This window comes from Nansenia antarctica, assembly GCF_963989245.1.
Source record: "Nansenia antarctica genome assembly, chromosome: 3".
NCBI lineage: Eukaryota > Metazoa > Chordata > Actinopteri > Argentiniformes > Microstomatidae > Nansenia > Nansenia antarctica.
In genome coordinates, this window is record NC_137688.1 from 20,915,703 (window position 1) to 20,930,911 (window position 15,209).

The 15,209-nt window shown below is 42.9% G+C and overlaps 1 protein-coding gene across 2 annotated transcripts; it reads right to left on the reverse strand.

The window, feature by feature from the left end:
- Positions 1–741: 741 nt before the first annotated feature.
- On the reverse strand, positions 742–13,867 carry LOC308154603 (putative monooxygenase p33MONOX). 2 transcript variants are annotated; one of them, XM_080527767.1, is made up of 8 exons: positions 13,737–13,867; positions 12,358–12,620; positions 10,834–11,015; positions 10,173–10,308; positions 9,545–9,672; positions 3,195–3,358; positions 2,750–2,937; positions 742–2,561 (listed from the first exon to the last, which is right to left on the reverse strand). In XM_080527767.1, exons 2-8 carry the CDS (start codon positions 12,383–12,385, stop codon positions 2,356–2,358), a joined length of 1,032 nt encoding a protein of 343 aa, XP_080383893.1. In that variant the 5' UTR covers positions 12,386–12,620; positions 13,737–13,867; the 3' UTR covers positions 742–2,355. The 2 variants fall into 2 exon arrangements, with proteins under 2 accessions (XP_080383893.1, XP_080383894.1); XM_080527768.1 differs by lacking the exons at positions 9,545–9,672; positions 10,173–10,308; positions 10,834–11,015; positions 12,358–12,620; positions 13,737–13,867 and adding an exon at positions 7,611–8,256.
- Positions 13,868–15,209: the final 1,342 nt, after the last annotated feature.

The following is a 15,209-nucleotide window of genomic DNA, read 5'->3' on the forward strand; positions in this document are numbered from 1 at the left end:
CCAGGTGGTTGGAGAGGCGGTTGAGGAGGATGGTATGGCCGTGTCGAAGGCCGCAGAGAGGTCCAGGAGGATAAGGATACTCAAACGGCCGGAGTCAGCAGCAATGAAGAGATCATTGATGATTTTAATGAGGGCGGTTTCCGTGCTGTGGTGTGATCTGAAGTCAGATTGTAGGGGCTCATAGAGCTCATGGTTGGACATGTACTGATGGAATTGGCCGGCGGCTGCTGTGACTGAGGCAGTTTTGAAGCTGGTGGGGACTATGCCAGATAGCAGGGAGGTATTAATAATGTCCACCATGTAGGGGCAGAGGGTGGGTAGGCAGTCCTTGACCAGGACTGTGGGCATGGGGTCTTTGATTGATCTCCACCTGCTCACTCTGGAAAGTACATTCCTGGTTGAAATCATGGCTGAGACACAGGACATAATGGAACTGTTGCACAGTGGTTTGTGCGCCACCTTGTGGCCATTGGAATTAATTGATTGTAATTTTGCCATACACATCCATTTTCTAAATAGTCCAAGATGATAAGGCATGTGTCATAGGATGCACTTGTAAAACATGGTACATTACTAGTGTAACTCCCTGACCTAATGATGCTATAAAGATAAACATGGTACATCTAAACATGGGGGTCCAATTGGGGGTCCACATTTGAGAACAATGTCTGACAACAACAAAAAGTAGATGCTGTTTGTTTCTTAAAAAAGAACTCAGACAACACACACCGGGATGCTTTCATTAGTGTCAAGTTTATTTACAGCTGAAGTCAATGGGAAAGCAGAATCCTTTGTGCAATTCATTATTGTAATTCTTAACCAGTTTGAGAACAAAAAATCTAAATAATGGTATATAAAAAAAAACTCATTTCAAAGGACCACATTATTTATGCCTTTGCCTTTTTGTCCCCATATATTCTTGAAGCATTACATTGGATAGGTAATTATCCTACGATATTGCTAAATACTAAGCAATATTCATTTGATGCAAAACAATGTGAAATATGGATGTTATTATTGAAATAAAAAAATAAAAACATTAATTCCAATATACCAGTAGCACTCTTTCGTCCATGGATTAACTCAACTAAAACTAATATTAAGATATTCTTTCAAATAAATACAAAAAGTCAACTGAAGGCAAAGACGCCAATAGAAAACTGGCTGCAAGCTTAGGAACAATGTCAGTAAGACCACATTGCCTTAAAAAAACAAACAAACATAAAAGCATACACAGCAAAACACTATCCAACTATAAAGAGCGTAAGATAAATCCTAAAACGTGAACAAGGAGATGGTTGAGTAGTGCATAGTGAATGGCTGGTGCTGTACAGTGGTGTTAAGGCCGATTTAAACTTCTGCGTAAAATCGACGCCGTAGGCTACGCGTGGCCCGCGTGGCCTTGCGTTGCCTACGGAGAGGGTTGACGTGCACATCTCCAAAAATTTAAGAACGCGTCCGTTTCTACGCAACAGTAAGCTCTGTGATTGGTCCGCTTGGTAGCACATGATTCCGACAAGATTCCGACTCTCTCGTCGGCCAAAATGCAGAAGCCATGACAGAAATGTCATTTACTTTTTCTGTAATTACTTATTAATAAAGATTTGAAAAATTATGATAACCATCGTATTATCTTAGTTTAATGTCATTTCAATGCATCATAGAACTTTTATTTACAACAAGCATAACAACAAAAATATCGCTATTATGCCGCTTTGAGCTTTGAGCTCCGTTGAGTTCCTAACCGGAAGAGGCACAGCACAGGGGCATAGAAAACACACTGCCACCTAGCGATGTGACGGTGTAATTGCAGAGCGACCTACGCAGAAGTGTAAAATGTGAGACCCCTTACGTAGTCTACGCAGGCTACGCACGTAAATTCGACGCAGAAGCTTAAATCGGCCTTTATCCAGAGGGAAGCTGAATTCAACCACCTAGCAATTATGCACAGCAGGGGATCCCATGAGACATGAAAGCCTCTTCAATCTCATGATGCCATCACTGACCAGGGAACAACAACAACAACAACAACAGGGCATTACATAACATAGCACCCAAAGCAATACACCAAGAGAAGAAAGGCAGACCGTCTCGAGGTGTGCTGAATGGAATCGCTCCGTTTGGTGCTTTAATTGGACCAGGAATGGAGGGGCAGTGGCACTACAGTGGGAAGGTCTATGCAGGGTCAGTGGTTGGGGTGGGGGGGGGTTCACGTCAGACAACAGGATCAGTGGGGTACATGTGCTCATTCTGTAGTTCGTCCTCCGTCTTCTCCGTCTCTGAGTTCCAGGAGGCAGAGGAGACGGGGGATAGTAGACCTGCTACCAGCTGGGGGAGTGGGGATTGGGGGGGGTATCAGAAGCCAGAGGGCGTCAGAACATTCATGTCTCTGGGTTTGAGTTTGTGTGGCCGTTGGAGAGCTCTCTGGCCCTCTACGCTGCTGATCTCAATCTTGGGGGATTTGAAGTTGGCGGGGTCCTCTGCCATGAGGTTGACCTGCGTCTTGATGCCCTCCATGGTGGTGGACTTCTGAAGGCCAAAGTATGACTGCAGTGTGAAGCCTATTGTGGGAGAGAAGAAGAACATGACAATGACATGTGATGTCATGTGACAAGGTTCTAGGGCGATTTTTTTTGGGGGGGGGGGGGGGGGGATTTGTGGCTGGGTCACTTTTCTTTTTTTAAAACAAAGCTCACTCAGTCTCACAATATCAAATTGTGAGATTTCTCCAGGGAACGGCTGTTCTCACCTGTGTTGGTTTCTGACCCCGGGTCAGTGGAGGACTTCTGCACTACAGGGCGTGTTCCAAAGAAGCTCCACCTCTCCCCTCCTCCTCCTCCTCCTCCTCCTTCGTTTCCTCCCATATCTGGAATGGGGCTGGGACTGCTGAGTTCCGGGGTGGTGAGAAAGGGTGCAGGACTCGGGTTGAACCAGCTCCTGTATTCACACAACAAACAGTAGAGACTTAGAGGCTGGTACTTATACTCCACCTTAAAAGACGTTACACTGAAGTTATAAACTTGAACATAAAACATATGAACATAAGTGGGGCGCATCTGCAGTATGGATGAATGCTTATTACTTATTGACAATCAGCCACATTTACCCATTTAGACCTAGGCCCAGGGGCTTGAGTAAACACAGAACAACAGTTCCTGTTCATGAGCGTCAGCCATTCAGCATTTGGTGCTCACCTGCGGTTGAGTGATGGGGAGGGGAGGGGACTGCTGCACGGGGTGGCACAAGGGGTGACGCAAGGGGTGACACAGGGGGTGACGGAAGGGGTGCCACAAGGGGTGGATTGAGCTGATGTCGTAAGCTTGTCCTCCTTGAAGTCCCCGCTTGGCATTCTCAACTTCTGCAGAGACAAAGAGGTAAACACAAGTCAGGCTTAGCAAGGTGTTGTTTATTATTGAGACTGGTGGATAGTAGGGATGGACGGTTTTTCGGTTAAACCGAAAACCGGGGTTTATAAAAATAGAAACGGTTTTTTATCAAAACCGTCTGAAACCGTTTTTTTTTTTTTTTTTTTTTTTTTAGAAGAATAAAATAGAATAAGAATAAAACTGGAACATGTCACATGTTTGTCGTGTGTGAAAATAACAATGATACAGTCTGAATCTGCCGCGCAATGAGTGAGAGGTTTGGTCAGTTGTGAAGAATAACTGAGGATTAATATCTAATTGGGATTATATTTAAGGGTAACGAATCACTCTATGGGAAAGATAGTTGCTTTCAGTTATTGGTAGATAGGAAAGGTTTTTTACAATTACTCGCTTACATTTAATAAGATCATTTTCGCTGCTCTCTGTAAAGCGCATTGGGTCACTTTTGTGAGAAATGCGCTATAGAAATAAAATGTGATTTGATTTGATATCAATCAATCAATCAAACTTTATTTATGTTCTATAGCACAAATCATGCATTGAATGTAACTCCAAGTGCAGTATTTACTAAACCACAATATAATAAAACAAGAGCTATACGGATCAAGAGTGTTTGTGCACAGCGCCACTGTGTGTGAAGGCGCTACTGAAAGTGATGACAGAACGCATGTCTCAGAAGATACGCGGTCACTTAGTGACGCAAAGGTAGTTCTGTATTTATCTCTATCTGTATTAGTACATTTATTTTGAAAGCTCTATTTTGACAGCTCTACCATGGGCACTTTTATTTTGATGGGGCATTCTTTGTTGATTGACTTACGACAGTTCAGGACGAGTCAGTCTCGCGGCATGTGGTTTTTATGAAAAGCTTTAAGTATGTTCACTGCATAATTCTAAGTCTAATATTTCAGTGATTATTGAGCAGTATTCAAATATTTAAATACATTGAGCAGCAGCTGAAACTTTGTCTAAGAACCAAGATATTGAGAAAGCAGTTCATTCAATTAAGACGCTGTTCCAAGAGATGATCTTCCGTGCAGGCGTGCACCCTGGATCAGCGGAGCTGGTGTGTTAAGTGTTCATGTGTTTTCATGTATGGTGTAGCTTACAAAAGTCTGCCTTTCCACTTATATTTGTGAAACTAAGTAGCCTAAATGTGTTGCGACTGTGCTTACGGTGTTTTAATGGTGTTCGACATGAGTGTATTGTAGCAGTAGGGCTCAATTATTTGAAATTGGCGCTCTTTAAAAAAAAAAAAAATTTTTTTTTTTTTTTTTTTACTGTATTTTTCGGTTAACCGGAAAACCGCGGTTTTACTCTCTGACGGTTTTTCGGTTTCAATAATTGGAAACCGTCCATCCCTAGTGGATAGACAAACCCACCAACTCACACGTGCACTGACAGAAACAGGTCGTGATTGTGACACCTGGCGTTAAATGGAGCATGTAAACCCTCCCCCCACCCCCGGCATTGTCTCTTTGTACTGTTGCTCTTGATCACAGTAAAAGGGTGAAGCAAAGGGACACTTCTCTGGCTGACCTCCAAGATAAGTCCACTGGACCTGAGCCCTGACCAGTGTCCTTATAACGGCTGTCTGGCCTGCAGGTGTCCCTTCTTATCAGCCTAATATTAGATGACCACTACATGTCAAGTGTTTTATTATATAACAACACCAGGTACTGTGACATGGAGTGTTCCCTCACAGCCAAAACAATAGATGGAAGACCTTTCCTGGTTGCACCAGACTGTACTGTCAGACAAGGTCAGCAATAAAAGTTGGCTAATATCACAAACTGTCTGGGGCAACTAGGCAATTGAACAAGATCCACCCACCTAACAATTCTAATACAACATGCTACAGCCTATTTATTTACCCTTTGCACTGCTGCTGTTTAGAAATACTACCGTTGCACATTGCACATAGGGCCTACCTCTTTTTAATATAGTCTCTATTTACATATATATATATAGTATATATATATTGCCTCTATAGCCTGTATTTACATCTGTAGATCTTGGTGTACCTGTACATAGCTACCTTAACTGTATATAGTTGACTACCATCCTCTCCTGTACATACCATACTGTACACCAGGGGTCGGCAATAGGCGGCCCGCGGGCCATTGCTGGCCCATCACCAATAATATTTGGCCCAGCAGAATATTTTGAGAATCCACTTTTTCTTTTTTTTTCTTTTTTTTTTTTACAATATCGGACCGACAGTCCCACATATAGCGCCTATAATGTCCGAATAGAGAATCTACCTCCACCTGAATAATGCTTATTGTACTTTTATCCATGTTGAGAGTGAATGACACAGGGACAGACAATCAGGCAGCGGGGTGCACCGAAGCGCACTGACGCTGAACCCCTCATAGTGAATCATAAGTAGGTGGACAACGTGTAGTGCTGAAATAGCCGTGTGTGGTTTGAAAAAAATAACACCAGCTCAGTAAATAATTCAAACGTAATGTTTACGTATATGTGACTGCAACACACATATGAACAGTAACAAAGCAAATTCAGTTTAATATTCTGAAAAACATTGACAACAAAATCGGTGAAAAAAAGAAAAGAAAGAAAAGTAATCCGCTTATGCGAGGGGTGGTGGTGCATAGGCCTATGCTCCTGAAACGACAGAGCAAACACGCTATTAGGGATAATAATTACAATGAGCCATTCATTCAAAATATAAAAAATACAATTAGGTTATTAAATACAATAACGACAGGCTTGGTACTCACTTAATGTGAAAAGTGGCATCTCCCATCGGTCAGTATTTGCTTGATATCTGGTTATATGGACGTCACTTTAATCCGCAGGCAGTTCTCAAGTTTTTTTTTGCATCAATCGATTCCTCTCGTGCGTCTTTATCACATTCATTGAGGAAAAGGACGACTCGCATGTATAGAAAGGGAACATTGTGAGCACGGAAGATGTGAGTCTCACAACGGCTTTGCGTTGATGAAACCAGGTAGGATGAACATTATAGTTCGCTGTCCATTCCTCTTTAAATGCCCTGTTTTCACCGTCAACTTTCCTCTTTACACCTTTGGAGAGTGACATGATGTTTCTCTTGCTAGTTAGCAGGTTAAATGTTTAGCTAACTTCACCCGGCAGGCAAACAACCAATCCAATAATAATGTGACCTTGTCTGGGAGGAGGGGGGAATCATTCAGAATGAAAGTATGTTAAATAATTATTAGAATAGGCTAGGCTGCGCTACATCGTCAGTCCACACATTTATTATTCAAAACTATGGAAAAGGGTGAAACTACGTTTCAACGTTGTTGAGAATCACAACACAAACTTGCTAGTCAAGCCAAAATACTGCAACGTAATGGATTGGACTGCTACCTAGTTAGCTACAACACTACTTTACATTGTTACCTAGTTAACTACAACACTACTTTACATTGTTACCTAGTTAACTACAACACTACTTTACATTGTTACCTAGTTAACTACAACACTACTTTACATTGTTACCTAGTTAACTACAACACTACTTTACATTGTTACCTAGTTAACTACAACACTACTTTACATTGTTACCTAGTTAACTAGAACACTACTTTACATTGTTACCTAGTTAACTAGAACACTACCTTACATTGTTACCTAGTTAACTACAACACTACTTTACATTGTTACCTAGTTAACTACAACACTACTTTACATTGTTATCTAGTTAACTAGAACACTACTTTACATTGTTACCTAGTTAACTACAACACTACTTTACATTGTTAGCAGGCTCACAAAACAAGCTGTGTTAGTTGACTAGCGATGTGTACATTTTTCGAAAGAAAAGTCAAAGCATTAGAACGTGTCACATTTTTTAACAATCAATTACTTATGAATGAATGAATGAATGGAATGAATGAATGGTCTTTATTGTCATTGCTACAGTACAGGTACCAAACAACGAAATTTAGGAGGGGTGGCTCCCCTGGTGTTAGGAAAAAGAAAAAAAAAAACGTTCGGGCCCGCCATCTAGTGGCTCAAAAAAAATTTGGCCCGAGGCCAAACCTAATTGCCGACCCCTGCTGTACACTATCACGTTTATATCACTATTTGCACTTCGGGTTAGATGCTAGATGTTAGATGTTTAGGTGCTAAACTGCATTTCGTTATCTTGTGGTACTCTGCGATGACAATAAAGTCGAATCTAATCTAATCCACAGGCAATTGAGATAAGATCACGCTCAGCTCCAAGCTTACCTTTCGGATTCTGTTGATTTTGGTAATGACTATCTTAGGCAAGACATTCTCTATGTTCATTCTCCATTCCATCTGGGAATATCCCACGCCTGTGTGTGAGTGTTCCTCCATGCTCTCTAGTACTCGATGGTTCAGCCTGCTGCTCTCTGTGGTAGTCATGGCTCGACTGTGTGTCTCCTGGGTTTGGTCTCGTTTGACTCTAAAGTTCCCTGGCTCTGGACGTGAACCCCAAACATAAATCACGGTCGAACTGAGCCAGTGTGGTGTGGAATCCACGTCTGACATTCAAACCAGCTGATTAGTTATAGAATATGACGTGCGTTAGGTAGAGGTTCGGTTACCCACTGTTCAACGTAGCCTCTATATTGCCCAGGTATTGCTAGCTAGCACCCCCGATCTTGCTGTAGTGTAAATCATTTACTACCAATGTGCAATGTGCCACTCTGTCGACCATAGTTCAACGCACAACGTAAACATGGTCATTGTTAATGGCAATTTCCAACAAATAGTGCAACTCCAGTAAACAACAGAACTCCGCTAAAGGCCGCAGCACCGAAACAGCTGACGTTGGCACCGGAGTTGGCAGGAAACGCAGCGCCTAGCTTTAGCTAGATCGCCACGCCGTTTGATAGTCTTCTAGCACTGACTATTGATCCCGCACAATTGTTTATTGTTTGTTGATAATATTACCGCGACTAACAACGCTGGTAAACGTAGAACACGGCTACCTTAATCAACACATCGATAACAAACCAGCTAGCTCGCTAGCTAAACAGAGAAAGGCCTCCCTAGACCAAAGCAGGATATTGTTGTTGTCGAAAAACAAATTATACAAATATACATGATGAAATACCTTTTCATGAAAATATTTCTTTGACTTTCCAGTCCGATCCACTCTTTCATTTTGTCCATTGTTCGTTATTTTTCTCAAGTTAGACAAAAAGAAACCCGGATTAATGTGTCACAGACCGAACAATATGGCCCCAAAAATCTCCTTTGTTACAAGCTCGTTGATTGGCTCTTTCGGGAAAAGAAGAGGGCTCGTCTCATTTAAAGCCGTTGCCTGGCAACATAGCATACAGAACACTCAAGAACATCCATCATTACGTAATCTGTTTACCAAAGTGTCAATACCATTCTAATTCTATAGTCAATACCATTCTAATTCTATAGTCAATACCATTCTAATTCTATAGTCAATACCATTCTAATTCTATAGTCAATATTACCATTCTAATTCTATAGTCAATATTACCTTTGACGCACATAGACCCCTGACAACAAACCAGACACATAACCATAGGGTTTTACTCTGTGGATGACAATTCATAAACAAATCTAACATAGTCGTTTCACAAAATAAAAATCCATTGAGTAAGCACTGTTATTAATAAGTCCTTCACACAAGGATATGTGGTTATCCACTAATAATATGTGCCCTACCAGAAAAACGACCATCTTTTTCTTTATTTTTCCTTGTTGCTGTAAATCAAATCAAATTATCCTCTTGAACACGGGTCGATATTCCACTGCATAGCAGCTTCAAACCTTGACTTTGGGCCCCAAAAGGTTCAATGAACTTGGAACAGCCTCATTGGTCTCTGAAGGGGGTGGGCCATGGGGTTGATAAAATAGGTTAATCATACACACACGCGCGCGCGCGCACACACACACACACACACACACACACACACACACACACACACACGAGTAATAAACGGTACCTAATAATAGTGAGTAACTGCATTGTTAACCAGCAACGGTTTTTACATATATGGGTGAATGACGGTTAGATAGCTGGCATACTGTACATTCATGTTTCCTACTGCATGACTCCTTCTTATTTAAGCAAGGAAGGTAAGCTGATCCTAGATCTACGGCCACAGGGAACAGTCTACTGTATCCCCCGGGGGTCTCCATTCCTGCATACTCACAGGCAGGGGGCCCTCCACCAGCAGGTGGAAGCGGGGGTCCTCTGCGGAGAGGCCCTTGTGGGGGGTGTAGCCTGCGTCAGTCAACCCAGCCTGGTGCTCAAACCTCTGGAGGCTCTCCTGGGTCTGCTCTAAAGGATGGGTTTCAAAGTGAGGGAGGGTGTTAGTATACCATGTAACACACGTTATACAACGGATAGATCCGGTCCATTGTCTCTATTGGTCAGTTTGTGTTCCAGCCGTGCCAATATCCATGATATACGCATGGCTAAATGGAATGTTGACACATCTTTTCACATTACTCCGCGTTTGTATATACTGTATTACCATTATCGAAGTTACATTATTACCGTTGCTTAGCAACCGATAAACAACTGTTCCTTGGATGAATACACTTACAATAAAACATAGTTCCATTAAAATACATTCATAAAAAGTTTGTATTGTCTTTCTTTTGTGAAATGTTGATAGATAAATGTGCTAACCGTTGTATAAAAGTGTTATGGAAATCGTTTTGATCATTTCTGAATCTGTTATTGCTATTTTTTTTAATGCCCTTGGAATTGCTCTGTAAATGAACGCCATGATGTTGTATGGAAATGTTAATAAGGTTGGAATGTGTTGTACTTACTGATCATGAGTGTGCTCATGAGAGAGGAGGCCTTGGACTTGACTACATGGGCAGGAGGCTTGGCAGCGGCAGTGGCGGCAGCTGCTCCCTCAAACTGAACTCCATGGTGGGTCAGCAGCTTCCCACCGTCCCCCTCCTGGTCATGAGCATTCATGGATTAGATCATGAACAACGTATGACACCATGACATACAGCAGAGTAACAGTAGGCTAGGTTACAGAAAACCGGCTTTACTGTACATTAAAGGGGGCTGGCGGTAGCCTAGAGGTTAGAGAGGCCGGCTAGCAATCGTAAGGTCACTGGTTCGATCCCCGCCTCAGGAGGGAGCTACATGTGCCCTTGAGCAAGGCACTTAACCCCTAATTGGTCCCGGGTCGCTGACTATGGCTGACCCTGTGCCTAGAGCAAAACATACCAAATTCCAACATTTGACTGACAGGTTGATTTCATGGCAAATAAAACAAACAAACAGTGAATGCTGTGGGAGACGATTGATGTGAAGTAAAGCTAATGGCTACGCACGGTCCATTTTCAACACTTTCTATTGGCTTAATGAAGGCCAAGTTTGATGCGCTGGTCCAACCAGAACTTTCGCACATTTGGGCAAAGTGTCTGGGAACGAGAATAGGGAGCACGGTTCTGATGTCAAAGGGAGCCTCACCTCTCCGATCCTGAACTTCCTCTTAGGGAGGACAGGGTCCTTCCATAGGGTGTTGAAGCTCATGTCAGGCGGCGGGGACTGCATGTGGGCATCCAGGTTTTCGTCGTAGCTGAAGGTGCGCCGTGTCATTCCAACAGGGGACGATAACCCCTGGAACAGTCCTGACATCCCAGACTCCAGGGCTGAGCAACAGACACAACAACGAAGACATGAGACAAAACACAAGGGCAGGCTTTATTTACAACCTGAATGCTGGTTCTCCTTATCATCATCATTATCATCATTGTTACGTCCACATGTGTCCTTGTTGTGTTTCCTTCCCTTCTGTGTTCTCCTCTGTCATTCTTCTTTTTTTTTCTTCTTTTTTTTTCTCCAGATTTTATCCCTTTTTCACCCAATTTGGTATCCAATTGAACCCAACCTAGCATCCAATTATCCCCTGCCTATTGCGTAGGATCCGTGGCCGGCAGCCCCAGAGGGCTGACTGGCTCCTCGAGCCCTGCACCGTTATTCCGGCACCCCGGGGGCGCTGTTGCGCGACGGATCCTTGTCCGGAAATAGTCCTATACCGCCCTCTGGAGCGGCCGCTCAATATGCCGCTCCCTGTGTGCCTCGGCCATATCCGGATCTGGCGAGACCGGGATTCGATCCCAGTCCCCGGTGGGCAGCTTGCACTAGTGGCTAGTGCTTAGACCGCTACGCCACCGCGGGGCACCCTCCTCTGTCATTCTACATTCAGGTGTCATCATTGGCCAATCTGTTCCCTCATTCATCACTCCAATCCTGTCCAGTCAGAGGGCTGCCCATCCTCCAATCAGAGGGCTGCCCGTCTGTTTAATTCCTCATTGTACCGCTCATAGTCTGTACCTCACCACCGTTTTCGTATTAAATAATTGCACTTTAGTTCTTTCGTGTTGTGCCATTTATTCGTTTTCCCTCCCACAATAAGTGGCAACATACACCTTTATGTTTCGGCTCCCCCTACACCCCCTAGACGTAGAGCCATAAGATCTGGGAGTTCGTAACTATCATCAACATCATCATCATCAGCAGCAGCAGTATAAACAAATACATTGTACTTAAAAATATACAAATAATTAGCCCCGCGGTGGCGCAGCGGTCTAAGCATTAGCCTCTAGTGCAAGCTGCCCACCGGGGACTGGGATCGAATCCCGGTCTCGCCAGACCCGGATATGGCCGGGGCTCACAGGGAGCGGCATATTGAGCGGCCGCTCCCAAGGGGGGACAAGGATCCGTCGTGCAACACCGCCCCCGTCTGGTGCTGGAGTAACGGTGTCGGGCTCGAGGAGCCAGACAGCTAGTCTGCCTGGCGATCTCCTCTGGGGCTGCCGGCCATGGGGTCGTGCGGCGGATCCTACGCAATAGGCAGGGGATAATTGGATGCTAGGTTGGGTGCAATTGGATACCAAATTGGGTGAAAAAGGGATAAAATCTGAAAAACAAATTTAAAAAAAAAATATATATACAAATAAAACCCCCCCAAAATATAATTAAATGTATTACCTGGTATTTCTCCCCGCCTGGATGCCATGCTGCAATCAGAAAGGCCAGGCTGTCTGCGAGGTTGTGTAGGTTGTGTAGGTTGTGTAGGTTGTGTGTGTTGACTGTGTAGGTCCTGTCTACGAGGTTGTGTAGGTTGTGTGTGTTGTGTAGGTTGACTGTGTAGGTTGTGTAGGTTGTGTAGGTTGTGTAGGTTGTGTAGGTTGTGTAGGTTGTGTAGGTTGTGTAGGTTGTGTGTGTTGACTGTGTAGGTCCTGTCTGGGTTCCTAGAAAAGAAAGGCAAGATAGGAAAGGCATGAGAGGAGCATGGTGGGCCAGATCCATAGGTCTGCTACTTATAGACCTGTATTAGTGACGGAAAATCAGCTTAACTATCATAGCTAAAGCCCACTTACACCACTTCAAATGTTGGGTTAAAATCTAAAGGCTGAAATGGAATGCAGAACTTTAATAGACTGTAGAAAATAGCAGTGTTTTATGTTTGTTAAGGAAAGAGCACAGTGTCCTGGGACCACGTCCGAGCCTCCCAAATAGACCCAGAGTCCAGTTACCAGCCGTCTGGAAAGGGCATTTGACTTTAGCACGTCATTTGATGGAAGTTGAGAAGTCACACATGCATATGCATACACGCACGCATACGCACATGCACACACACGCACGCACACACACGCACGCACACACACACACACGCACGCACGCACGCACGCACACACACACACACACACACACACACACACACACACACACACACACACCAGATAGTAAATCAGTAAAGCTGTAGATTGCAAAGGACTTTGTGTTATCATTGCAACAGGGATGTGTATACGACAACCTACCCCTATAACAATTATTCTGGTATATTGTGGTCAGTAGTAACCTAACTCTACTTTATAATCAATGAACCAACTCGAACAACCCTGTCTTTTCTGGTGGCTTTGAATTGAACAATAGTAGTCGTAGGTTACACATTTTGAGTAGCTTGGTCAATAAAAACACTTCTATTACGTAAGGACATGCTGCGCGATTGTCACGGGTCAAGGCGGCTGGTGGAACCCGGTAAAAATGGCCAACGTCAGCAGTACAGTAGCAGCACCCATACCAGATGTGGATAGACAGTGACTTGCAAAAACATGCAACGTTAATGTAATGAAATAAACCCTATACTCTGTAAAACAATTACAATTCTAATTATAGATTATGATAAAGTTGCATTATAGCCCTGTTAAATGTTGGTTTAAGATGTAATGCATTACGTGTAGTAGTAGCTAAATGATAAATCCAATCCAATCCATATCCACTGAAAACAATATGTTTGCATTATTAATAATAATAAGCAATAAACAAAGACAAAAACGGTAGGCTGTAATAAGTAGTGCGCTCACCACTGACGGACACCTGCGCGTTGTCAATCGTTAAGTCACAGTCGCAATTCCTGCGATGCGTTTTGGATGAATAAACAAACACTGGTCGTCTCATCCATGACTTTTGGACGGGGGCGGCAAGTCAACTAGTGTGGATAGAGTCTAGGTCTGCGTCTGGCAATGATTCATTATGATAAACAAGCGGCCGTCCTCGGCGGAAGTGATGATTTTGTGTTCGGATTCTAAAAGTGAATGTTCCCGCCGTGCATGGATCTGTTTAGAGATGTTGAAGTGTAGAATAATGTGCTATTGCTGTTTCTTCCATATCCTTACCGTTTGTAATACAAACACCTGTCACAATACTTAATAATACTGGTTAGGAAATGTTATGGACCGCACTGGCTGCAGCAAACTGGCTAAACAGTTGAAGCCCATCTTCATACCTGCACAACTGCACCATGTACTGTATATAGGGGAGAGTGGGGTGAGTTGAGCCACTTTTAACTTGAGGCGATCTTAAAGTGAGGGCATGACAGTAATGTCTCCAACTAAAATATGTACATATATTTCAGGATGTGGTGCATCCCTGGGAATAATCACTTTGGATCTAAAATAAACCGTTTTCAAAATATGACTTTCCCCCCCCAAAAAGGTTTTCTGCGTCAATGCATCTGTTTCATTATCTTGAGTCTCTGAACACAGTGTATCATATCTGAACATAGCATGTGAACATGAATAAAAAGAAAGAAATAAATAAAATAATAGAAAATAAACAAGGGGTGTGTTCGTAAATACACTCTGGAAATCTGCTCTGGTTTCAAAGTGCTCTGGTTTCATCGTCATAGAGCGTTCTGAAATCACTTAATTTAAATGGTAAGTTTTACAAACTAACTGTAAACATGGCGGACACATTACCATCATTTCGCTGGCTGCCAACAATTTTACATTAACGTGTTTACATTAACATTGATGTGAGCTAGCTTTCTGTAGCTAACTTTAGTGATGTTGACAGTAGAGAATAGATTAACTATCGTTTCCATTTTCATCTTTTAAAATGTATTAAAATGGACGTTAATTAATCTCATGTAAAAACATGAGTACATGCATGTTGAATAATACTCAACATATATACTAATAATAATGATAATAGAGTATCAAGCTGCAACCATAACATAGGGGAGAGCAGAATGATTGGGGCTTGTGGGAAAGTTGAGCCACCCCTTGTTTCTAGGCAACCATAGACAAAATTGCACAAAATTAGACACTGAGAGTGCACAAAAAGACGGTTTGTCCGAGCGTCTGAACATACTAATCTAAAACATTCCAACATTTTTAAAACTTTTAGATTAGTATGTTCAGACGCTCTGACAAACCGTCTTTTCTGTGCACTCTCAGTGCACAATTTTGTGCAATTTTGTCTATGGTTGCCTAGAAACAAGGGGTGGCTTATAACTTTCCCACAAGCCCCAATCATTCCGCTCTCCGCTACATTGT

Coding starts and splice junctions, on each gene's coding strand:
- LOC308154603 (XM_080527767.1), bottom strand. CDS start 12,385: ATGGCATCCAGGCGGGGAGAAATACCAG. Junction 3,359..9,544: donor TGGTGGAGGGCCCCCTGCCT/GTGAGTATGCAG, acceptor TTGTCTCTGCAG/AAGTTGAGAATGCCAAGCGG. Junction 2,562..2,749: donor GGGGTCAGAAACCAACACAG/GTGAGAACAGCC, acceptor CTCCCACAATAG/GCTTCACACTGCAGTCATAC.